Here is a 27,833-nt window from a genome sequence, read left to right as displayed (position 1 = left end):
TGGATTATGATATTCTGAGGCAGGATTTTTTTTAATTATTTATTATTTATCATACAAAAACTATATGTAAATATGTAAAACCCTTGTGTTGTGTTCGAAAGCTGTTTCTGTTCATGGTGTTCGCAGGTCAATTTTGACCCATGATTTACCTCCAAAAAACTAAAAATGTATGTCTATCATCCAATATTGTTTTTACTACATCATAACTAACTTATTATGCATTTATAACCATACAATCCTATTTTCATTTTATTGTATGGGCCCAACACACATTACACTACATTTTTTTTTTTTTTTTAACTTTATTTTTTAGCGTTTATCGCTTTTCTGGTCAAGCATGACCGACAGAAACAGGTTGAAATGGGATGTAGAGCAGGGGAAGACATTCTGAGAAATGACAGCGGGTCCGGGAATCGAACTCGTGTCCCCCAGATCCGTGACGAGCACGGTTTTCCCCGACGCAGAAATAGCGCCGAGATATGCGGTGAGCTACGGGAGCTCCCCTACACTACATATTTTTAAGTAAGAAATGTGATTAAGGGCGCCCTCGTGGCGCACTGCATTACTGCATAGTGCCTCGCACACCTACGCCCGTCCCGGGTGCGTGAATATTAAAGGCAACCAACTTGTGTTCAGCCTTTCGTTCAGCGTTTCTCTGATTGGCCACGTGACCGCGCTGCCGCGCGGCAGAGAGTTGCGCCGCCTGCGGCAGCGGCCGTCTTCCGTTGGCCGTCGCAATGATTGTTTTGTTTACATCAGGGTGAACGCTGTTGTATTCGCAAATATCAGAGCCAGCAATACGCAGCTCCAGTTAACCTACCGTAATGAATCATTAAAAAAATATACCGTTAACTGGAATAGGTTGTTTCTTTACACATATGTTGGATTATGTAATTGGTTTGTCATGACAAAACAATAAAAATCGCTACTTTACATCAGGGTGAACGCTATTACGCTGCCACCACCCACTTCAATGACAGAGCTCTCTAAATTTTGCGAATGCATAAACTATATCTTAAATGATGGCTATGTGTCTAATATGGCTGTCGCAAAGTCATTGATAAGCGACAGCCATATTAGACACATAGCCATAATTTAAGATATAGTTTATGCATTTGCAAAATATGAGAGCTCTGTCAAAGGGCTTCTACAACGGACGACGGCCGCTGCTGCTGGAGCTGGACCGAGTCAAGCCGGCGGCGGCGCACGGAAGCCGGGGGAAACCACCGCATCGCCCCGCTGGCGCTTCAGCAGCCTCCACTGATGTACAGTGACGAGTGAATCTGGTAGTTGGTTTATGACGTTAAAAACGCTAAATAACATATAACGTTACAGCGTACAGTTTCTAGTTAATCAGTCAGGCGTCAGCCTCCACTGATGTACAGTGACGCGTGACGCAAAATAACATTATATAACGGTACAATGTACAGTTTCTAGTTACAGTAGTGACGCGTGAATCGAGATAGTCCTAACAGTGTTTATTATTAAGAGTCAGATAGTCCTAACAGTGTTTATTAGTAAGAGTCAGATAGTCCTAACAGTGTTTATTATTAAGAGTCAGATAGTCCTAACAGTGTTTATTATTAAGAGTCCTAACAGTGTTTATTATTAATTAACGTCATAAACGAACTACCAGATTTATTTTGCACCAGGGAACTTGAAGGTTCCTGCCGCGCTCGCGGCAAAAGGGGGCGGGCTAGCGGCGTGGGGTCGTGGCCAATCAGAGAAAAGCTGAACACAAGTTGGTTGCCTTTAATATTCACGCGTCCCGCGTTTGCCTCCCGCTCCCGGTGATATTTGTCGCATGTCTTGACTTCCCCACATCTCCTCCCGTTCGCCCTCTCCTCTGTCTGTCCTGCGTGACCAGTAAAGCTGTAAAAATGCAAAAAAATATATATAATTTTTTAAATGCACTCATTATATTGCCTAGAAGTGAAGATAGATTTGAGTTATCTGACTAAAATAAACGAATATTAGAATGGTATTAATTATTATAATTTTTTTTAGAACTTTATATTATTAAGATAAGATAAGATAAGATAAGATATTCCTTTATTAATCCCCTTGGGGAAATTCGTGACACACACATACAGCTCAACGTCTCATAAATGATATTAACAACAACACAATCATTACATTTTTACAGTAACAATGGCACAGCATAAATTCAACAGACATGTACATTTGTTGACACATGTCAGCATTACAGGAGGCCTGAGACACTGTATGCGATAGTCGGCTGCATTCCACCATGTGAACACAGTGGATCGCGCCTGGTGAACTGGAGGGGGGGCGGAGTGGGGGGGGGGGGGGGTTGTGGAGCAGTCAAGGGGGGGCCCCCACCGTCGCGCATCAGAGGCAGCCTACGTATGGCTGTGGCGCCAGATGAGTCACAACAGCAGGTGCGGATGGGGTGAGGGGGGTGGGTGGGGGGGTGGGGGTAGGGGGGGGCCTCATCAATCTTATCGCTTCCAGCTAGTACAGACCGTCTCCTCTTTCCCAGAATCACACATCGCCGGAGAGTCAACTCCTCCGCGTTGACCTTGGCCTCGGTCCGTTCCACAGCAGAAAGGATAAGGAGGGTGTGGGAAGGGGGAGGGGGGGGGGGGGGTGATAACATGCAGCTCGAGGCAGATATGCCGCATATAGTTAAAATCAGGTCAATTTTGTCTAATCATCGTCACCATCGTCGTATCCCCTATTACGGTACGGTGGCATTTTTATTTTCACGTCCCTAATTTCCGACGTGATGTCCAGTATGGCCTGTGACCGCGAAAGTTCCTCCGCATGGTTAGAAGCAAGTCTCTCAAGAATTGTCTTCAAGCATGACTGTTCGTCTACATGATAGAGTTTGCCTCTTTCCAACATGGTCTTGGAGCTCAATTGTTCATCACCGCGCAGGGTACTTAGATCAGCCAGATCCCTGGCCAGGGAAATCAACTTCTTCCGAATTAGCTTCAGACAGTACCAGATCCAGCAGCTGACGGTGCCCAGGCCGAGCAGCATGACAATTAGAAGATATACGTCCTCAACGTCGTTTATCTCCAGTGGGAAAAAGCATATTGCGAGCCAGGTCCCGTATGAATTTATGGTGTATCCCGCCTGATAGCTCCCAAGAGGGCATAATGGGTCATCCGCATTCTGCTTCCTTGTAGAGAATATGCGATCAATCGCTGTAAAAGCCCAGCTTATTAGATCCATATTACGGTCAAAAGTCGAGTTGAGTTGAGGATTCTGCTGTAAAAAGAAAGAAGAAAAAGGCCAAAACGTCTGAGCGTTCTCCAGCGAGTGCAGATCTAGGCTCCGGTGAAACGAGCTGTAAGGGCTGGTACGGACGTCTCCAAGCGGATAAGAGAGAGGCCTTGAGGTGTTTTCTCTGGAGGAGGGAGAGGAGATAAAAATGCGACTGCTCCTGGGAAGAGAGAGTAGGGACTATAGTACTATTAACTATAGTAACCTGTGGTGTTACTGGTCAAAATTGCCCCGTATAGATTTATGCTAGAAAAAGCTGAAAAATAAAGCCTTTTTTATCATAAAACACAACTTTATTTTTAACAGATCCCCTCATACCACCCAGTACCTCCCAGATCCCCTCATACCACCCAGTACCCTCCCAGATCCCCTCATACCACCCAGTACCCTCCCAGATCCCCTCACCCCACCCAGTACCCCCCAGATCCCCTCACCCCACCCAGTACCTCCCAGATCCCCTCATATCACCCAGTACCTCCCAGATCCCCTCATACCACCCAGTACCCCACAGATCCCCTCATATCACCCAGTACCTCCCAGATCCCCTCATACCACCCAGTACCCCACAGATCCCCTCATATCACCCAGTACCTCCCAGATCCCCTCATATCACCCAGTACCTCCCAGATCCCCTCATACCACCCAGTACCCCCCAGATCCCCTCATATCACCCAGTACCCCCCAGATCCCCTCATATCACCCAGTACCTCCCAGATCCCCTCATACCACCCAGTACCCCCCAGATCCCCTCATACCACCCAGTACCCTCCCAGATCCCCTCATACCACCCAGTACCCTCCCAGATCCCCTCACCCCACCCAGTACCTCCCAGATCCCCTCATATCACCCAGTACCTCCCAGATCCCCTCATATCACCCAGTACCCTCCCAGATCCCCTCATATCACCCAGTACCTCCCAGATCCCCTCATATCACTCAGTACCTCCCAGATCCCCTCATATCACCCAGTACCCCCCAGATCCCCTCATATCACCCAGTACCTCCCAGATCCCCTCATACCACCCAGTACCCCCCAGACCCCCTCATACCACCCAGTACCCTCCCAGACCCCCTCATACCACCCAGTACCCTCCCAGATTCCCTCACCCCACCCAGTACCCTCCCAGATCCCCTCACCCATCCAGTACCCTCCCAGATCCCCTCATACCACCAAGTACCCTCCCAGATCCCCTCATACCACCAAGTACCCTCCCAGATCCCCTCACCCCACCCAGTACCCTCCCAGATCTCCTCATATCACCCAGTACCCTCCCAGATCCCCTCACCCCACCCAGTACCCTCCCAGATCCCCTCATACCATCCAGTACCCTCCCAGATCCCCTCATATCACCCAGTACCCCAGACCAGGCTGCAGAAACAAATTAGTGGGGGGGCATAAAATGTTCTCGGGGGGGGGGGGGGGGGGGGGCACAATGGTTTTTCAACACAGGTTCCCTTTTATACGTTTCAGCTGGGACAACGGCGCTGTGGCTTGCTTGGCGCTGCCCACGGTGCTGAACTAAACAGCAGAGAGGCCATTGAAAAATCTAATTTCTCTCTATCTTAAGAACATTCACTTATACAAAAACAGACTGAACGGATATATATAACAGACCTGCTGGGGCAGCGGACTGAGAGCAGGGGACACAAACAGGCTGGATAAGATAGCGTGGTTGGGGTGGAGCTGGACTCTAGCGAGGGTGGCGGAGAGGAGGAACCTTGCTAAGCTCCAGGCCATCAGGGAAAACCCCTCCCACCCACTACACACAGACTTGGCTGACAGGAGGAGCATGTTATAGGCTCACACTACCTAAATGCAGCACTGAACGGCACAGGAAGTCCTTCATTCCGACAGCCATCAGACTTTATACAATGCATCACTGTGCCTCACTGCATCACTGAGCTGAGCACAGTGACAGTTACCATCTTCCTGGACTCTTAGTTTTTAAACAGCACTGTGCAATATTACACCTACTGTAGACTTCAGTATATTTTTACTGTATTTATTTACTGTATCTTTTATTCTATTTTTATTCTATTTCATTTTATTCTAGGCCATTTGTTTTGTTATTCTTATTCGTGACTTGTTCTGTCTAAATGTTTAATGTTGAGTGATTTGCAGTGTCAAATTTCCCTCAGGACAATACATTTCTATTCTATTCTATTCTATATCTGTGAAAAGTCTCCATTTATTCAACACTTCTGAATTCACTGACAAACTGAACGGAACTGACAAAAATAAGTGCATAAAAAAGCAAACAAAATTCCTCCACAGGCTACTCACCATCATTAGTAGAGCGGCAAGCGGCGTTTGGGGACAGAGTGAAATCTTCTTAAAACACTGTCCCTCCACTCATTCCTGAACTTTTTTAAGTCCTTCTCAAATGCCAACTGAATTAAATTGGCCTTGCGTCGATGAAGCATACTAAGGCGATGTTCTGTAAAGACGTTCTTGAGGGTAGAAAACAAATTCTCACAGAGTGCCGTGCTAGCTTCAGTAGTGTTGTTGTTGTTGACATCAGTGCCCACTAGGGCTGTCCCCGACTAAGGATTTGGATAGTCGACTTTGATTGACAAAAAAAAAAAAGAAAAAAAAAAAAAAATGTTTACCAGGGTGGGCACAGCTGACTCAGTGGGCGGGCCAGGCCCCCTAATGCCCGCCCATGGCGCCGGGTCTGCAGTACCCTCCAGATCCCCTCATACCACCCAGTACCCTCCCAGATCCCCTCATACGTGTATTGTATTGTGAGTGAAAACTAATAAACAAACTTGAAACTTGAACTTGAACTAGTTAGATATTGTGCAGTCACCCACACACCCACACAGTCACCCACACAGACACACAGTCACCCACACAGACACACACACCCACACACAGACACACACACACACACACACACACACACACAGACACACACAGACACCCACACACGCAGACACCCACACAGACACTAACGAATGCATACTGTGAAGGCAATAGAGAAGAGATGGGTCTTGATTTGATTTGAAATCTTTATTTATGTTTCGAGAGGCTGGTCAAGGATCACATTTGTGCCTCCCTCCCCAGTGATATGGACCCTATGCAATTTGCATACAGGCCAAACAGGTCCACTGACGATGCGGTCTCCCAAGTACTGCACAGCACCCTCTCTCACCTGGACCGTCAGAAGGGGGGCTATGTGAGACTGTTGTTCATTGACTACAGCTCAGCGTTCAACACCATAGTCCCCACCAGACTGGTGGACAAGCTGATCGAGCTAGGTCTGAGCTCCGCTCTGAGCGCCTGGACACTGGACTTTCTGAGTGAAAGGCCCCAGGCGGTCAGGGTGGGGGGTCAGACCTCCAACACCATCACCCTGAGCATCGGGTCCCCCCAGGGCTGTGTTCTGAGCCCCCTGCTGTACTCACTATACACACATGACTGTGTGGCCAAGTTCAGCTCCAACTCCATAGTGAAGTTTGCGGACGACGCAGTGGTGGTGGGGCTGATCTCGGACAACGACGAGAAGGCCTACCGGGAGGAGGTTGAGGTACTGGAACGCTGGTGCCAGGACAACAGCCTGCTCCTGAACATTGGTAAAACCAAGGAGCTGATCGTGGATTATAGGAGAGGACAGCAGGAGACACACACACACCACTGAGGATTAACGGGGCTACCGTGGACAGGGTGAGCAGCTTTAAGTACCTGGGGGTCCACATCGCAGAGGATCTGACATGGACAACACACATAGACTCAGTCGTAAAAAAGGCGAAGCAACGCCTCTACCACCTGAGACAGTTAAGGAAGTTCAGAGTATCTGGGAAGATACTCCAGTCCTTCTACTCCGGAGCTGTAGAGAGCATCTTGACTGGAAACATCACTGCCTGGTATGGAAACAGCACGGCACAGGACAAGAAGGCCCTACAGAGAGTGGTGCGCTCAGCCAAGCGTACCACGGGCATTGCACTACCACCCCTGCAGGTTCTATACAACAAGAGGTGCAAATCCAGAGCCTGCAGAATAATAAAAGACCCACACCACCCCAACAACAGCCTGTTCATGCTGCTCAGGTCAGGCAGACGCCTGCGAACACCAGCTGCTAGGACAGAGAGACTTCGGCTCAGCTTCTTCCCCCAGGCCATCAGAGCCCTGAACACTGAACTCTCCACACACAAGCACACATGAGCACACGCACAACACACTCACTGTACACGCTCACACACTAGCAGCCACTTTAACATGAGCAGGCACACACTCATGCTGCACACGCCCACACTTAGGGCCACCAAGAAGGTTCACTTTAAAAATAGTATAGTATAACCGGAGATTGTATAAATGATCATGTACAGAAAGACACTACCAAAGGAGTATGGCCTCCATGCTCTGTAAATAACTTATGTACATATACCGATATGCCCTAACATGTTACTTGATTATTGCACAATGTTACTTGTCTATTGCACAATGTTGATTCTAGTATATGTTATTTGCACATCGTTGCGGGCAAGACCACCCGCATTTCATTGTATACTTGTATGCCGTGACAAATAAATCTCTTGCTCTCTACATGTGAAAGTTATTTTCAATATTAGATTGGATAAAGGGATAGTTCCACTAAGAGCAGAGTGTAAGCTATACGATCTATAACTACTGAATGCTATTGTTTTTCTACAGTTAATCTTCGTATGGGTCTCCAATAATGACCACAGAAACTGAAAGACGAGTGGCAGCTATATTTCAACCTTAAAGCACTTATACAATATTCATACTTATATTCACAGTAGCAACGATACGTTCAGAAGGTAATATGCAAAACAATTACGCATGTATCACACTGAAACACAAAATGTCAAAGATATTAAACATCAAGCAGTTATTTTCACTTTCACATTTTCACAGCAACATTTAACTCTCTGTCAACGGGACTAGAAATCTTACAGTAAGTAAGGCATTATGGTACAGAGGTTCATAAAAAATATAGAACACAGTTTTGCGAGTAAAACATCTCTAAACATTGTTTTGCAGTTATGGATAAGGAAAAACAGGGACGACACGGACAGGAATAACCAACGTTTTGTAGATTCTGTAACTTTACACAACATTGATTGTGAATGTAGTAACACCTTTAACATGGCTATAAAAAACTGATCATTGTTTTACGGCTGAAGCTTTAAGGTACCATATTTGAATTGCACATCGCCACAATATTGTCACTGTATTACAATACACCCCAAGGAATCATTCTTCAAATAACTTTTACAAAAACAACTTATTATTATAATATTTTTTTTTCCTTTTTTTTCTTCTTTTTTTTTACAATCAAATGTCTATTCATGAGAAAGAAAGAAAGAAAGAAAGAAAGAAAGAAAGAAAGAAAGAAAGAAAGAAAGAAAGAAAGAAAGAAAGAAAGAAAGAAAGAAAGAAAGAAAGAAAGAAAGATTGGAAGAAAGAAAGAAAGAAAGAAAGATTGGAAGAAAGAAAGAGAGAAAGAGAGAAAGAAAGAAAGAAATAGAGAAAGAAAGACAAAGAAAGAAAAGAAAGAAAGAAAGAAAGAAAGAAAGACAAAGAAAGAAAAGAAAGAAAGAAAGAAAGAAAGAAAGAAAGAAAGAAAGAAAGAAAGAAAGAAAGAAAGAAAGAAAGAAAGAAAGAAAGAAAGAAAGAAAGAAAGAGAGAAAGAGAGAAAGAAAGAAAATAGAAAGAGAATGAAAGAGAAAGAAAGAAAGAAAGAAAGAGAGAGAGAGAAAGAAAGAAAGAAAGAAAGAAAGAAAGAAAGAAAGAAAGAAAGAAAGAAAGAAAGAAAGAAAGAAAGAAAGAAAGAAAGAAAGAAAGAAAGAAAGAAAGAAAGAAAGAAAGATTTGCTAAACAACATTTTCCATTTCCCCACAGCTGAAGTCTCATGGGAGCGCTCCCTGTGGGGGGGGGGGGCGCTCCCTGTCACCCTTCTCCTCAGAACTTAGCCCCTTTCGTGACTGTGATGCACAGAGTGAATACACAGTCCCTTGTCCAACCATATAAAAATTCCTACAATTAAGTCTGTCTCGCTTTTCTCTATCAAAACGCTTCTCGTACAAGTATCGCAGAGAAATTAGGTACTCACAATTGCACGAGGGTTTCGGACAGACAAATGCTAGGGTTTCGGACAGACAAACGCTACGGTTTGAAAGCTCGGCGTTGCTAATAAACAATTAAAATCATTTTTATAAACTGGTCAACACTGGTCAACACAGCTTTATTTCCGGCTTTGGGTGCCTGATGCGCATGCGCTGTGATCAGGCAGCTAAAGCAATTTTGAGCAGTGTTGACCAGTTTATAAAAATTCTTTTAAATGTTTATTAGCCAAGCTTTCAAACCCTAGCGTTTGTCTGTCCGAAACCCTTGTGCAACTGTGAGTACCTTTGAAATTTCTCTGCGATACTTCTACGAGAAGCGTTTTGATCGAGAAAAGCGGGACAGACTTAATTGTAGGAATTTTACATGGTTGGACAAGGGACTGTGTATTCACTCGGCGCATCACAGTCACGAAAGGGGCTACTCAGAACTGTAGCCAGTCGCCTGTGGAGGAGTCGATCAAGCCACCATAATGGCTGCCATGATGGCACACGCCACAGATCACAGATCCCCCCCGAGACAGAAAGTCAGTTGAGAAACTCTGTGTCGAGATGAAACAGAGACTCCGGAGAGAAGGGGGGGGGGGCAAGGCCAGATTAAGAATTCAGAGGCCTCTGGGCCAGACTCTTGTGGAGGCCCCCACACACACATACACGTGCACGCACGCACAGTGGCGTTTTTATATGTAAAACATTGGTGGGGCAGCCACTAACCAATACCAGGCAAACTACAGTAATCAACAAAATGACAGTAATCGTTGTTCGCAAATTTCGCACCACATATCAGGCATAGGCTACAGGTAAGCCTGCATTGTTAGTCGTGAAAGCAAATTAATCTGTCCACGCTGAATTAAACCCTCTATTTTCCTCAGACTTTCCTTTTTTTGGATTTATCCATGGTTAGCTTACTGGGGGGGGTCGGAACTCAAGATTAGCCACTTGCAGATGGCAGGGAGAGGCACGGGGTGTGACGTACTGTATATTTTAGTTGATGAAATATTTTAGTTGACTAAATATTTTAGTTGATGAAATATTTTTTCATTTCAGTGTCACAGTATGACATCGATCTAAAAAAATAAAAATAAAAATAAAAAAATCTCTGAAAATACCGTAACCATGGAGATTTCCAGGCCACTGTGTGTATTATAGCACTGCGATATTCAAAGCTGTCATGAATGCTTCTGTGAGATTTCTTTACATTTTGCGGGGTCTCTCAAATTTCACAAGACAACATTTTCCGTTTCCCCCCACTGTTCAAGTCACCTGGGAACGCTCCTCGTCATGACGTAGTACGTTCATACTCGAGTCGGTCGAATCCGAGGCTATCGAACCCCCTGCTGAGAGGAATCTTCTGTCTGAAGTGGAGTTTGTTGTTGTGGAGTGAGTGTGCTTTGGTGACAAAGGAGTTCACACAGCTAGTCCGCTGAACGACACCGAGGTAGTAGAGATGGTGAATACGTACATCCTGTCCATGTGGACGTTTCTGGCTGCGCTCTTAAAGTTAAAAGGTTGCACTTTTAAAGTCTCCATCACAAGCATCAGTTGGAAAGAAGGAAACGGGAAGGGACACTATAGAAAAATACTACTGAGCTTGTGAGGAATTTGACCTCCTTGAAATGTGTTTAAATGTTATACTATTTTCTATGTCAATTCTGTCTCGCCTGTGAGTCAGGAATAATAATATAATAATAATAGATTTCATTTATATAGCACACTTTAAACTCAGTGAGCTCTCAAGGTGCTTCACAGCAGAAGGAAAATAAAATAAAAAATAAGATAAAAGGTTTAAAACATGAAAACATTCAAATGAATAAAATAAAAACATAAGAATAAAAAGGTTTAAAACATAAAAACATTTAAAATGAATCAAATTAAATTAAATAAAAAACATAAAACATAGCAGATTAAAAAACAGAACCTAGTGGAAGGCAGAGTAAAATAAATGGGTTTTAAGGCTGGAAGAGACATAGGCTACGTTCACACTGCAGATGAATGTGGCCCAAATTTGATTTCTTTGCTCATTGCGACTCAGTGTGAAACAGCACAAATCACATGGAATCTGATCTTTTCGATTCTGATTCTGGCCTACTTTCATTATGTCGTCCTGAATCAGATACAGGTCTGATTTTTCTTTGCTGATTTTTCTGGTAAACAAGAATACCCTGAAGACTCTGGCAGGAGCACTCATTCAAGGGTACTACGACTATGCATGCACCTCATGGTACCAAAGCACCTCAAAGGCGCTTAAAACAAAATTACAAACATCACAAAACAAACTGGTCAGACTACTGCTTGACCTTACCCCCAGAACCCACCTCACCCCTGCCCACTTTGACAACCTAGGATGGCTTAGAGTAGACGACAGAGTACAGCAACTTGCAATGGGCCTGGTCTACAAGATACACTATACGACTAAGGTACCCATGTACATGTCAAAATACTTCCCAAAGGTCAGTGAATACCATAACCACTACACCAGAGGAAGCTCAACAAATCATGTTAAACCCAGATTCGGCTCAAACAAGGGCCTAAACACGTTTTGCAATTATGCCACATCAATGTGGAACGCCCTACCCAAAGCTGTAAAGGAATGTGAATCCCTACCCACATTCAAAACCGCTCTTAAAGAGCACCTACGGGAGGCTGCAATTCGAAACTGGCCACCGTAAATGCCCAAAACCCCCACCACCTCCTAATAGACAGTCTCCTCCCCACCGCATGTATATATTCCCTCCCACCCACCCACCCCCTCCTAATGTACAGTCCCCTCCCCATCATATGTATATACTCTGTCAGGATCTAGGGGTAACAGTACTGTATATTTGAATACCGTTTATGTCACAAATGTATCAGTACTAAATACCTATATGTCCCTATGCCATAAATGTCATGTATGTTGTGTATGTCATAAATGTCTATATGAATTGAAAATGGGGGACCCTGATGGAAACAAGACAAACGTCTTTCTCAGGTCTGCATCCCCTTAACAATTGTGTGTATTGAGCCGTACTGTATTGTACCCATTCTGCAATCTGTTAAATAAAGTTTTCATTCATTCATTCATTTTCATTCATTCATTCATTCATTCAGTCTGAACAGTCATGCGACCTTTACGTCACTCTCTAGAATGTAATTTCTTTTTTACATTTTATCGTTTTATTTGCGCATGCGGATCAGTTCAGGAGCGTGTGTGACCGGTTCTCACTGGAATATGATCTTGGCCACATAAAAAAAAAAAAACAATTTAAACAGCCAAACAAAATAAATCTGATCTAAGAAATAAACCAGAATTGAGCACTTTTAGGCCTGCAGTGTGAACGTAGCCATACAGTACAGTCACAATGCAGAGCATAACCCTGGATTCCTCAGCCTCCCGGACCCCTCGTCCTTCTAAACGAGGTGCGCAGAGGCTGTGCAAGGGAAGCCAAACATTAAATTAATCAGATCCACACTACCGTGGCACTGAAAGAAGACAAACATACATATTTACATATATAGCCCTGAGGCCTGTGTTTCTGTTTAAGGATTATTTTCTTACTTTGCAAATAATTCTCATTTCCTGTGATGGCTGGGTGTTTCTGATTCATGACACCGACGTAAAATCGATTAATCAAGTCGCCCACTTACGGTAGGTAGTTAGTCAAAAGGCCTGCGTCTTGTCAGAATTCTGTGGTAGAGAACTGCGTGATCTCAGTCCGCAGTTCATCCTGAACTGATCTGGGGCCAGCCGGTCCTCCGGCCTGCTGGTTCATCATGCCTAGTCACGCCGGCTTCCTCAGCGACTCCATGGGGGCGCACACGGACACGGGCTCCCGCGTGGTGTTACGGGCCCTGGTGAAGCTGCTCTTCTCGGCGCGGGAGCGGTACGGCAGGCAGAAGTCCCTGAAGCACCTCTTGAAGTTCTCGTCCAGGAAGGCGTAGAGGACCGGGTTGAGGCTGCTGTTGGTGTAGCCCAGGGCGATGCACAGGTGCCAGCTGACCACGACCAGTGGACTCTCCTGATTGATCTCCACCACGGTCTTCACGATGATGAAGAGGTGGATGGGCGTCCAGCAGACGATGAAGGCCGCCACCACCACCAGGACCATGCGCGTGATCCGCCGGAGGTTCCGGTCCTTCTCCTTGGAGCCGGAGAGCAGGCGGACGCTCTTGAGCCGCAGCAGCATCAGGCCGTAGCAGATGGTGATGACCAGGACGGGCACCACGAAGGCGAAGATGAACACGCAGATCTTGGTGACCATGTCCCAGTACCACTCCGGCGCGGGGAAGTTCAGCGTGCAGACGGTGTTGCCTGTGGAGGTGAAACAAGAGGTTTAGCAGCGAACCACCATGAGGGATGAAGCCAAGTTAATAATCCTGGCTCAAATGAACGAATGGATGAATGCAGTGTTAATTTTGTTGACTAAATTGATGACGAAAGATGTTCGTCAACAAAGGTTTTTTTCATGACGACAACGAGACGTGACGTCACGTTATTGAATACCATATATGTGACGGTAACGAGACTAAATAGTTAATTAAATATCGTTGACCACAACTGAGGACACACAAATGTAATTTACAAAAACCAGGACGAAATTTCTCTTCATGTATGTTGATATTGTTGACTAAAACAAGACGAGACAAAATAATTATAACTTTTCTTAATGCCATCGTCCCGAGTAGAGCAGTGTGACGGGGGGCTATGTTATTAGCATTAGCTGGAGCTATTTGAAAAGCTAGTTTTAGCTTAACGTTACCTTGGCTAAAGTTGGGACTATTCATAATCCAGCTGCAGACCTGCAAGCAAAGTACAGCAAGTTGGCAAAGGAGTATTCCAAGGTAAATAACTTTTTCACCAGTAACGTTACATTACATTGTTTGTATTTCCATCTAGCCCGCGTTAGCTAGTGGCTAAGCTAGCTCACGCTAATGTGGCTAACTGATCGACCTCTCCCACACAATTAATGACATGTTGCGGACAACCATACCGGTGACAATGTTTAGCTTTTAGTGCCAAATGATAAGAGTCCGAGGCGGAGTCTCAAAAGAGAATGTTGAATATTTATTTTGCATTAAAAATCACAACAGAGATCCATCTTAACTATTGATATCCGTGCTTGTACTGTGTTCTTAAGTTTTGCCCATCTATCAAGGTCGTCTTTGATTTTGTTTTGGATTTTTGTGTAGTTGTGCTTCACCGTTTGTCTTATGGTAGGGAATATTTCCACTCCCAAGCATCTGAAATGTTTTACCATCGGTATCTGTCCTGGGAGGGTTGTATCTTTTTTTGCAGGGGTGTTAAGTGGAAGGAAAGCCGACTTCGGCCAATTTATCTTAAATCCAGATAAATCACCAAAGTCCTCAATCAACTTGAGCAGATGAGGCAATGTGGTGTTGGGGTTTTTCATGAACAATATTACATCGTCCGCATATAAACAAATTTTTTGTTGTGTGCCCTTGATTACGATAGGTTCTATGGATTGGGATTGTCTTATATATTGTGCTAACGGCTCTAATGATAAATTGAACAGACCGGGACTAAGAGGACAACCCTGTCTGGCAGAGCGTGATACCGGAAATATTTCAGATATGATTGTGCCTGTTATAATCATGGCCGATGGGTCTTTGTATAATACTTTAATCATATCGATGAATCCTTTTCCTAACCCCATCCTTTCTAGCACTGCCCACAGATACGACCATTCCAGCCTGTCAAAGGCCTTCATAGCATCCAGGGACAGTATCGCCTTAGGTATGGTGTCCTCTTTGTCGGCATCAAGTACGTGCAGTATACGTCTTATGTTCTCAGTGATCAGGCGGCCTCCTATGAAGCCAGTTTGGTCCGGGTGAACTAAAGACGTCATATGCTTTTGTAATCTGATGGCTAATACCTTAGAGTACAGTTTGATATCTGTTCCGAGGAGGCTTACAGGTCTATAACTACCGCACTCGTTGGGGTCTTTGTCTTTTTTAAGGAGGACTGTTATGAGTGCAATATTGTCGGTTTTATGGAAGTTCCCCTCCTTGACTGAGTATAAGATCATATTTAGTAATAAGGGGCCAATTATGTCCCAACAAGAAAGGTACATTTCTGATGGGAAACCGTCTCTTCCTGGAGCCTTACCACTTTTCATTGCGGTTATGGCCATCTTGAGTTCCTCTAGTGTGATCGGTATTTCTAACTGTTTAGCGTCATCCTCTGAAAGTTTAGGGAGAATAATTTGATTAAGAAATGTGTCCATTTTGTTTTCAATCAACTTCTTCTGTTCAATGCTACCGTTACCCCCTCCAGAGGGTTACTGGAAAAGATTACACTCCTCCACATACAAATTTATTTGGAATAACAAACCACCACGTATAAAAAGATCCACCGCACAGAGAAATAAAGCAGATGGTGGCATGGCATTTCCAGATTTTTTCCTATATTTTAAGGCGTACTCATTAAGTCCATTGACAACATGGTTTGACTCCCAAGCATTAGCATCTTGGAGGAAAATAGAAGAAAACATAGTAGCCCCACATAGACTGAAGGACATAGCATACACTAAACTACCAATCAAGCACTGTGAACGAAAATTTGGCCCCATAATTACTCATGCGATCCGGATATGGCGTGAATCACAAAAAAAAAATCCTAACCCACAAGAATGGCACAACCATACTCCCTTATTCAATAACAATGCTCTCTTAATTGGAAAACGACCTATAAGATTCCCTATATGGGAAGAGCAAGGCATACACTCATTAGGGGATATTTTTAACAAACAGGGTTTTTGTAGTGATAAAGAAATACGCAAAAAATTTAATCTCACCAAGTCCACATGGCTTTTTCACAAACAGTTAGAGCTATGTTTGAAGTCTCACGGTGTTCCATTAGACAGACCAATTGAACACCACAGATACCACAAATTCTTCTACTCAAGAGAGACATCGAGAGGTTTTGTTTCAGAATTTTATCATCAATTACTAACGTCCTCGTATGAAACCCTCCAACTTGACTCTGTCTGGAGGAGGGATATACCAGACCTGGAAAATGACTTTGATTGGCAAGGAGCCTGGGCAAATGTCCGACTTACATCAAGGAACCCGGATCATCAACAAATCAATCTTAACTATATTCACAGGACATACTTGACTCCTATAAGACTGTGCCGAATGGGGCTCAAACAAGATTCCAAATGCACCCAATGTACAAATGGGGACGAAGGGACATTTATGCACATGTATTGGGACTGCTCACCAGTTAAGGCATTCTGGAAAGATGTGACCCAACAAATATCAAAACTCGTATCTTGGAATATACCTGTACACCCCTCGGTATTGCTGTTGAATGATGTTTTTGAGTTTGCAGTGAATCCACAGCTAAAGAGATTGGTTTTATCGGGTATCACAGTAGCCAAAAAGCTGATCGCATCACGCTGGTTTCAACCGGAAAAAATGTGCCGTAAAGTTTGGTTTCTTACATATCTCGATGTAATTTACCATGAAATATCTACAGCAAGAATTCTGGGTCTCAATGAATCCAAAATGTCAATGTGGTTAGAAGTGGTGGAGAGAATAAAAGCTAGCTTATAATGGTAGTGTCTGGTTAGGTGCGAGGGATAGTGGAGGTACTTCTCAAGGTGGGGTCCGGGAGGGGGGGGTTCGAGCTGAGCATATGTATGTAGGTTTTTTTTTTTAGATAACAGGTATTATGGGTATATCTTATATAAAACAACTAACCAAAATGTGATCTCATTGGATGTGCCCTGACAATTAATGCTTGTATATCTTATCGTGTGTTGTCATGTTTGTTTATATGTTTGTTTTAAAAAAGAATAAAAAAATAAAATACAAAAAAAAAAAAATCACAACAGAGAGCCTCTGCTACTACAGTAGCCAACCTAAACGGAGCAGCCTGGATAGGAAGTGTGCAACAACGTATAATGTCCGTGTGGAACCAACGTGCCAACAACAACCATTCCGTGGGTGAAGCATAGTTGAGCATAGAACTTTTAATGATACTAATACTAATCTATACAATCACCTGTTGTTGAATAAATACCATTACTTTCTAGTTATTACTAAAAAAGAGTATATATAAAACAGTAGCTGTAAAAAAGAAAAGAAAAAAAGTTTTATAATTTATATAATATATATATATATTTTTTTTTTTATGTATGCACTGGTATTGGATCAGTATAACCAGATAGACCACCTCTAACTCTAACCCCTAACCAGACCTAGGCCACCTCTAACTTTAACCCCTAAGTTAGGGTTGTGACTTAGAGGTGGTCTAGGTCCGGATAGGGGTTAAGAGTTGGTCTAGCCCTTTACATCCATCTATCTAAATAATAATAATAAATGATAATGAATGCTTAACTACCCCTAAGTTACCCTAACCAGACCTAGACCACCTCTAACTCTAACCACTAACCAGACCTATTCTATGTGGCACTTTAACACAGACCTCAGAATGTGATTTTATATAATGTTTTTATGCAAGCAGATTGCAATCAGTGTGTACTACTACTAGTACTACTGTGTGTTCTGTTTACTTAGTTTACAGTATCCTGTTATAGAATAAACCGCTGCCAGACACAGCAGAGAGAGAGAGGACAGACATGACAGAGAGGACAGACACAGCAGAGAGAGGACAGACATCGCAGAGAGAAAGGAAAGACACAGCAAACAGAAGACAGACAGAGTTCAGCGTCGTCTCTCTGGTCAGAAACAATGTCACCACATCCGTAATGCTCTCTTTGATGCATACATTGGACCATGTCTACACCAACATATACTGTAGGAGCAACAATACATTGGACCATGTCTACACCAACATATACTGTAGGAGCAATATACATTGGACCATGTCTACACCAACATATATACTTCCTGTGTATCACTTGTGCCGCCGACTCAGATTCCCCTAGGTTAAAAAATAAATACGCAATTTAAATCAGAAAATGTTCCATGTTGACTATTTCTGACAAGTTTTTTTCCATTAACTAAAAATAGACAAAAATGTCATCCGTTTTCGTCAACTAAATCTAGACTAAAACAAAAAAGACAAAATTGAGACAAAAACTGACTAAGACTAAAATGCTCAGACATTTAGTTGACTAAAATAAATAAATAAATGAAGATGACAAAATATGATGAAAACGAAAAAGGAGCACTTGACACATGACTAAGACTAAAACTAAAATGAAAATAGCTGCCAAAATTAACACTGGATGAATGATCATAGACACTCAAAGCGCTCCCCACAATGTAGGGTGGAAATTGCCTCCTTCACCGCCACTGTGTAGCACCCAACCTTGAGCTATGCAGGCTCAATGGCTGCCATACACTGGCACCAGACACACATCACACTACACAATGGCTGAACAGCTCAGGAGACAGGGATTGATATCAGTCAATTAGGGGGGGGAGATATTCTTTAGGGGTTCTTTAACACTTTAAGTGCCGAAAACGTGTTTAGGCGTCTTTCCTAGCCATGCTAAAGTTGCAGAGGACGCCCTAACTCGTCTTTAATATCAATATTTCAAAAATCTGTGATCGAAATCATATTTTTCCTCTGCAGCCCTGAGACACAGTGCTGGCCTCCTCTCAACCCTCTAGCGGTTCAAGAGCGCCATCTGGTGGCCGATCGGCAGAAGCGCCAAACAGGAAGTCATGTGGATGAAGTGGTGATCACCCATATTACTTCCGGCCACTCTCTATAGCTCCTGCGACTCCATCTTGAAACACTCGATAATAGATCGCTCGCCCTAACTCAATAAACAACGTTATTTGGACGTATATATTATTATACAACCTGGAAATGGACCGGGTATTTCGACATCCCATAATGGAAAACTGTCTACCCCACGCTGATCGCCCAACGGCCCGCGGAGACTGGGGTGAGTTTTAGCGTGTAGTATTACCGTGTTCGACACTAACTGCTATGATGAACATTTGACCCACATTAGATGAATGGTATAACGTTGCCCACGGAATTATAAACGATCCCCCGCCCATCCGGTCATCATCAGATGATACGTAGAAACTTCTAGAAGCACGTCCATTTGAAATTTTTCATCTGGCACCGATCGCTACCAAACTGTATTTGATCATCAATATAATGCATTTGGGGCTATAAATCACGTTCTGGAGAAAGCTGCAGAAAGAGATGAAAACATACTTATACTTTAGATCATATTTTAGTATGAATATGTGAATTAAAAAGTTTAATGTTCATACACCCTGAACAATACATATAGGACATTGAATGGGCCCTAATAATGGCAATCTAGCAATAGAATTTAAAAAGTTATAGCCCTGCAAAGAAGGGGAACTTCTCCATAGACAAATAGAGCTGGCAAGGGATGGTATATCATGAATTTAACCTTCGGCAGTTAAAGTGTTAATGACCGAATTCAGTCGGGACCTGAGTTTAATGTCTCATCTGAAGGATGGCACTCGCAGCTGTACGGTGTCCCTATCATTGTAACATGGGCATCGTTACTGCCAAGTCCAGAGGACAGAGTGCTCCCTGCTGGACAACAACACCACCAGTCCCAAAGGACAGAGTGCCCCCTGCTGGACGACAACACCACCAGGTCCAGAGGACAGAGTGCCCCCTGCTGGACGACAACACCACCAGGTCCAGAGGACAGAGTGCTCCCTGCTGGACAACAACACCACCAGGTCCAGAGGACAGAGTGTCTCCCTGCTGGACGACAACACCACCAGGTCCAGAGGACAGAGTGCTCCCTGCTGGACAACAACACCACCAGGTCCAGAGGACAGAGTGTCTCCCTGCTGGACAACAACACCAACAGGTTCAGAGGACAGAGTGTCTCCCTGCTGGACAACAACACCACCAGGTCCAGAGGACAGAGTGCTCCTTGCTGGACAACAACACCACCAGGTCCAGAGGACAGAGTGTCTCCCTGCTGGACAACAACACCACCAGGTCCAGAGGACAGAGTACTCCCTGCTGGACAATAATACCACCTACCTGGGTTCTATCCTAGAGGCAAATCTTTCCTGTGACAAAATGGCATCCAATGTAATAAAAAAAGTCAACCAACAAACGCGATTCTTGTACCGGATCTCCTCACTGGTAAACAAGAATACCCTAAAGACTCTGGCAGGAGCACTCATTCAAGGGTACTACGACTATGCTTGCACCTCATGGTACCAAAGCACCTCAAAGGAGCTAAAAACAAAATTACAAACATCTCAAAACAAACTGGTCAGACTACTGCTTGACCTTACTCCTAGAACCCACGTCACCCCTGCCCACTTTGACAACCTAGGGTGGCTTAGAGTAGACGACAGAGTACAGCAACTTGCAATGGGCCTGGTCTACAAGATACACTACACGGCCAAGGTACCCATGTACATGTCAAAATACTTCCCAAAGGTCAGTGAATACCACGATCACAACACCAGAGGGAGCTCCACAAATCATGTTAAACCCAGATTCGGCTCAAACAAGGGACTAAACACGTTTAGCAATTATGCCACATCAATGTGGAACGCCCTACCCAAAGCTGTAAAGGAATGTGAATCACTACCCACTTTCAAAAACACTCTCAAAAAACACCTACGGGAGACTGCAATTTGAAACTGGCCCCTGTAAATGTCCTAACACAACCCCCTCCAATGTACAGTAAATTACCAAGTATGGTCTTGTCAATATTCCAATGTACAGTTTTGCTTGTACAGTGGTACAGTGTCCCCCACCCACCCCTCCTACCCAACCTCCCCCCCCCACTCCTACCCAACCCCCCCCCCACCCAACCACCTCCAATGTACAGTCCCCCCCACCTACCCAACCTCCTCCAATGTACAGTTTCTACGTCAAATGTATATACTTTTTTTCTGGACTCTTTTCGTATCACAAACAGTACTGTATTTGCAAATCTGGTATGTCATAAATGTATAGATGTAGCAGTACTGTCTATCTGTATGTCATGTATGTCATATATGTTACGATGAATTGAAAATGGGGGACCTTGATGTAAACAAGACAAAAGTCTTTCTCTGGTCTGCATCCCCTTAACAATTGTATGTATTGAGCTGTACTGTACTCTACCCATTCTGCAATCTGGTAATAAAGTTTTCATTCATTCATTCATTCATTCAGGTCCAGAGAACAGAGTGCTCCCTGCTGGACAATAATACCACCAGGTCCAGAGGACAGAGTGCTCCCTGCTGGACAACAACACCACCAGGTCCAGAGGACCGAGTGCTCCCTGCTGGACAACAACACCACCAGGTCCAGAGGACAGAGTGTCTCCCTGCTGGACAACAACACCACCAGGTCCAGAGGACAGAGTGTCTCCCTGCTGGACAACAACACCACCAGGTCCAGAGGACAGAGTGACTCCCTGCTGGACAACAACACCACCAGGTCCAGAGGACAGAGTGTCACCCTGCTGGACAACAACACCACCAGGTCCAGAGGACAGAGTGCTCCCTGCTGGACAACAACACCACCAGGTCCAGAGGACAGAGTGCCCCCTGCTGGACAACAACACCACCAGGTCCAGAGGACAGAGTGTCTCCCTGCTGGACAACAACACCACCAGGTCCAGAGGACAGAGTGTCTCCCTGCTGGACAACAACACCACCAGGTCCAGAGGACAGAGTGCTCCCTGCTGGACAACAACACCACCAGGTCCAGAGGACAGAGTGTCTCCCTGCTGGACAACAACACCACCAGGTCCAGAGGACAGAGTGCTCCCTGCTGGACAACAACACCACCAGGTCCAGAGGACAGAGTGTCTCCCTGTTGGACAACAACACCACCAGGTCCAGAGGACAGAGTGTCTCCCTGTTGGACAACAACACCACCAGGTCCAGAGAACAGAGTGTCTCCCTGTTGGACAACAACACCACCAGGTCCAGAGTGTTTCCTGCTGGACAACAACACCACCAGGTCCAGACAACAGAGCGCCCCCTGCTGGATAACAACACCACCAGGTCCAGAGGACAGAGTGCCCCCTGCTGGACAACAACACCACCAGGTCCAGAGGACACAGCGCCCCCTGCTGGACAACAACACCCCTTTCCGATCAACGGCCTTGAACCAGGGCCTCCCACCGGTGATCTTGCCATCATGAGCGCAGAGCTCTACCCATGTAGCCACACAGCCACAGGGGGGGGGGGGGTGTACCCTCTCACCCAGGGCCTAATTTTTCCCACGTGACGAACAGAGGCACTTGTCGCTAAAGGTAAGTGGAGTGCCTAAGTGAGTGGAGTGCTCGCAGTTTCACAGGACGGGCTAATTTCCTGTATTTTTCCGGAGGGAGAGAGGGAGAGAGGGAAGAGGGAGAGAGGAGAGGAGAGGAAAAATCCCTCACCTTTTCCCGTCACCTTGGTAACCGCCATCACCATGACGGGGACGCCGATGGCAGAGGAGAGGATCCAGATGCAGACGTTGATGAGCTTGGCCTTGGCGGGTGTGCGGAAGTCCAGGGCCCGCACGGGGTGGCAGACGGCCACGTAGCGGTCCACGCTCATCATGGTCAGCGTGAAGATGCTGGTGAACATGTTGTAGTAGTCGATGGCGATGACCACCTTGCAGAGCAGCTCCCCGAAGGGCCAGGTCCTCATCAGGTACTTGGCGCTCTGGAAGGGCAGCGTGCTGGTGGCCAAGGCGTCGGCCAGAGCCAGGTTGAAGATGTAGATGTTGGTGGCCGTCTTCATCTTGGTGTATCTGGTTGGGAGGTGGTGGGGGGGGGGGGGAGAATCGGATAATTATTTTACTTATAATTATACTATATTCTATTGTGCTTCTATTTTATTTAGTTTATATCCCATTTTATTTCATTACACCTTTTAATTTTTTTCAGTTGTACAGCCCTGGCTTATTTTTTATATTTTACTTATAATTATACTATATTCTATTGTGCTTCTATTTTATTTAGTTTATATAGCATTTTATTTTATTCCACCTTTTTATTTTTTTCAGTTGTACAGCCCTGGCTTATTTTTATATTTTACTTATAATTATACTATATTCTATTGTGCTTCTATTTTATTTAGTTTATGTAGCATTTTATTTTATTCCACCTTTTAATTTTATTTTCTGTCCGTTATTGTCTGTCCGTTAATGTCGCACCGAAAACGACCAAATCAAATTCCTTGTATGCGAAAACTACTTGGCAATAGAGACCTTTCTGATTCTGATATATCTAAATCACTTTCAGCTCAGTAGAGAACTACTCTGTTTTTATTTCGAGCGGGAATCGAAACCGGGAATATATGGTATTCTTGTAAATCTATCTTCTATCACAATGAAGTACCATGTGACTAACTCATTAAATGATAAATGGACTGCATTTATTCATCAGCTTTTATCGAAAGTGCTTTACAACTCACCCGTTCAGTCACACATTCACACACCGACGGCGGAGGCGACCATGCAAGGTGCCAACCTGGGCCCCGTTCCATGTACGTGGTTCAACTAAGTCGATCAACATGTCCATTATCCAGCTTCAGTTAACCCGATGTTCGAAGCCGGGATTTTCCTGTTTCACAAACCTGGATTCAGTCTCGTTAACTCAAGCCAGACTTGAGAGTCAGGCTAGATGCGCGCTCCCGTTTTAGGTGGAAAGCCAGCACGTATCGATGGCAGAGACCCTGATTCTCAACGGCATTGATTGATTAATTGATTTAAGACTTTATTGACAGATTGCAATAGGCTCAATCGCCTCGCCGACAAGTTAAATGCGTTATCTATAGGCTAATTCTAAGTCCATCATTACCTCAATCAATCAGATTATATTTCTTTAAACTTGCCTGCTGGATTGAATAATCAAATGAGATCTTGCTAGCGAAAATAACTAGTTAACTGTTATACAGAATTACGAGACGGCTTTCTTGCCCATTGATTGATGTATAGTCAATCTTTTACTTATCTACTCTGTGGTGTAACGGGTTGTTCTTTTGACTTCCACACGGATGACCCGGGTTCAAGACCGGGGTCCTTCTTTTTGCAATATAGGAATAATTCAATTTGGTGCACGTTGAGAGCTATATAAAGAATGACATCCTCAATGCATGTAGATTTATAATATTTTAACTTAAAACCAGGCTACTTTGGCGTATAATCATTAATATTATATTCAAAAAAATCATATTGGAAACTCCGGGATTAGAACCCGGGTCGCAAGATTGGGAGTCTTGAGCACTACCGCTGGGCCACTGTGCCAGATGGGATAAATTCATTGTTTATACATTAATGAACGAGAGACCCGTGTTTAGAATATTCCTTATTTTGAATGACGTTTTATTCCTTTATCCTCATTCATTCATGTGACGTCAACGGCTCATTCAATTTCTCAAATCCGTCAAACAGCGCATCTCATCAGACATCTTAATCCCAGTTACAATTAAAATAACCACATTGTTGTGTACATCGCACGAGCGAGCGCCACCGTCGCCACGGTATATATAACGTGCATTATTTAGGACAAAGTGAATTTAATATCAGCATTTTGGGTCTATTTTACATTTCAAAAGCCCCCTCTGGAAGAATGGAGCACAAAAACGTAATTCAGAATGGTATAATGCAGATCGTAGACTGTGGGAATAGTTTCAGGAAACGGGCTGTCACTTCTTTGCGGGGGCGTGGCGATAGTTCAGGCTAACTTGAACTTGAACTCTGCTTTCGACCAGGCTCAAACTTTTGGATATGTTGTCATGGTGATTTGGAAAATCCAGGTACATGAAATCGGAAAGTCAGGCTAACCGAGTTAGCCGGATAACTTTATCCGGCTAACTCGGTTATCCCGGTACATGGAACGGGGCCCTGCTCATCGGGAGCAGTGAAGTGGTTAAGTGTCTTGCCCAAGGACACTTCGACATTCTGCCGGGAGGAGCCAGAATCGAACCGGGAACCTTCTGATTACCAGATGATTGCTCTAAGATATTACAATATTAGAGAGCATTCACGGTTGGTATCTGCTGGTTTCAACCAGTTCAATTTAAGACTTTTTAAGACCTTTTTAACTACCGTCGGTAGTGTGATAGTAAAGGGTTAACCTTCTGTAGTGTGGCAGTGAAAGGGTTAACCTGTTGTTGTGTGGCAGTGAAAGGGTTAACCTTCTGTGTATTGTCGCAGTGAAAGGGTTAACTGTTTGGTAGTGGAGCAGTGAAAGGGTTAATACCAATTTCACGACCATACTAGCGAGAAAAACAACAACAGCGATGCTGAAGTGGCGCCAATTAAAATGATTACACGTTCCATACAAGCTCTCGCCAGACGCACCAAGCTACCCGTATATTCAATAATATGCCCCCCCCCCCTCCCCAATAATTTTTTATACCTGTGCAAATTAAAACTTTTTAATACCTTCTAAGGCCTTAAATTGAGAATTCTGAATTGAACACTTTTTACCTTTTAACCCTTTCACTACCACACGACAGAATGTTAACCTTTCACTGCTAGTGAAAGGGTTAACCTTTTGTCGTGTGGCGGTGAAAGGGTTACCATTCTGTATTGTCGCAGTGAAAGGGTTAACCCTTTGGTAGTGTGCTAGTGAAAGGGTTAATACCCAGCATATACCCTGTATATATGGTATTCTTGAAAATCTATCTTCTATCACAATGAAGTACCATGCAACTAACTCGGTGATATGCTACAATACGAGAGAGCATCCATCGTTTCCTCTAACCAATTCCCTCTCTCTACTATTATTATTATTATTAGTATTATTATTATTATTATTATTATTATTATTATTATTATTATTATTATTATTATTATTATTATTATTATTATTATTATTATATTATTATATTATTATAATTATAATTATAATTATAATTATTATTATTATTATTATTATTATTATTATTATTATTATTATTATTATTATTATTATTATTATTATTATATTATTATATTATTATAATTATTATTATAATTATTATTATAATTATTATAATTATTATTATTATTATTATTATTATTATTATTATTATTATTATTATTATTATTATTATTATTATTATTATTATTATTATTATTATTATTATTATTATTATTATTATTATTATTATTATTATTATTATTATTATTATTAATTGTTTTACCCAGGGACAGTGCACATTTAATCAACATATTCAGTTTCCACATCAATGTGAATGTGCCAGAATTAGCTAATGAGCTAGTCTCCATCTGTAGTCCCTGCCTACCATGCATGTCTTTATGGTGTGGGAGGAAACTGGAGTACCCGGAGGAAACCCACACGAACACAGGGAGAGAACATGCAAACTCCACACAGGAAAAAAAAACCTGCTGGTGTTCGAACCCAGGACCTTCTGCAGTGAGGCAGCAGTGTGCCACTGTGCCGTGTTATTCATGCACTGGACATGTGGAGGATTGGTATCACAGCTTTATTGGACTTTATTACATGGCGTTTTCACATTCGCCGAAATGCTTGCTTGTGATTGGTCAATAGCGCACGTCAGAGGTCAGTTATCAGACAATAATGACCGCTGTGGGACAATAATGACCGCTGTGCGCAGCTGTTCGCAATCAAGCCCACTGACACACACTGTTTCAGTGCAATTAGACACTGCCGGTGTTCTGCTGCCGGCGATGACAGGGGGCGGAGTGACGAGCGGAGCCAGAACACAGCCAGAACCAGTGTTGCGAGTCGATGTAAAATGAATTAGGTATATTGTTAGTAAGTTAGCCATGTAATAAGCGGGATAATGTATAGCTATACTCGATCATTGTCGCAAAATAATTGACCTTCACTGACGTTTAAAACACCTCGCCGAGGCGGCTCGGTATTTTAAACTCTGTGTCGGTCAATTATTTTGCGACAATGACCTCGTAGCTATACATTATCCCTTACATATTCCCGTCACATTAATTGCATGGAACTAGAACTTTCGACCACCGTAGCTTGTCGCAAGTCTAGCGCTGCCATGAAGTACTGGCTAATTGGACACCATTCCATGGAATGTGACAGCCAGAGGAAGACCTGCTGTGCACGTAGCTAATGCTACTTTCCAGGCAAATCCCAGTCGGCGAAGGGCTAACGTTAGCCCTTCGTGCATTGAGCATTATTTTCAGATAACAGCAGACCACGTCAAGACAAGACAACATTACCTTGAAATTGGCAAATAGCACAGGGTGATGATCCCGTAGATGCGTAATCAAGTTGGATGTATTGCCTCCTCTTGCAACCACTCTTCGCCGGGACTTTTTGTAAACAAAGTAACAAACTGCACCATGTAGAGCGGAGGGCACTGCGATCAGCGTGTGTGTGCGTCAACAAGAGGAGGTGGGGGGGGAAGGTCGCACCAGAACAATTATTTCCACTCGCACGAATGCTCCCAATTATATTTTGAGGTTGCTCCCAATTTGGTCGCAATTTCGAGCCCTGTATATATGTACCTGCATATAACCCTTGATACCATGTCTGTAGATACTATATCTAAATCTGTACATATCCCTTACCTATACTCTTACTAGTTACGCTGCTGGCCAGTATGACTGTACATATTAATACTACAACT

General features: G+C 43.7%; 1 protein-coding gene across 1 annotated transcript in view; it reads right to left on the bottom strand.

The window, feature by feature from the left end:
• Nucleotides 1-13,099: 13,099 nt before the first annotated feature.
• LOC311222995 (delta-type opioid receptor-like) overlaps nt 13,100-27,833 on the bottom strand; it is a gene marked incomplete at its 3' end in the record, with an annotated part of 17,265 nt that continues 2,531 nt past the window's right edge. Inside the window, exons 2-3 of the mRNA XM_084307670.1 lie at nt 22,658-23,013; nt 13,100-13,629 (exon numbers count right to left, since the gene is read on the bottom strand). Of these exons, the coding sequence (XP_084163796.1) occupies nt 13,100-13,629; nt 22,658-23,013 (886 nt within the window). The remainder of the gene's footprint in view (nt 13,630-22,657; nt 23,014-27,833) is intronic.

This window comes from Notolepis coatsorum (assembly GCF_963971535.1).
Source record: "Notolepis coatsorum genome assembly, chromosome: 2".
Lineage (NCBI taxonomy): Eukaryota > Metazoa > Chordata > Actinopteri > Aulopiformes > Paralepididae > Notolepis > Notolepis coatsorum.
This window is presented reverse-complemented; position numbering and strand designations above follow the sequence as displayed.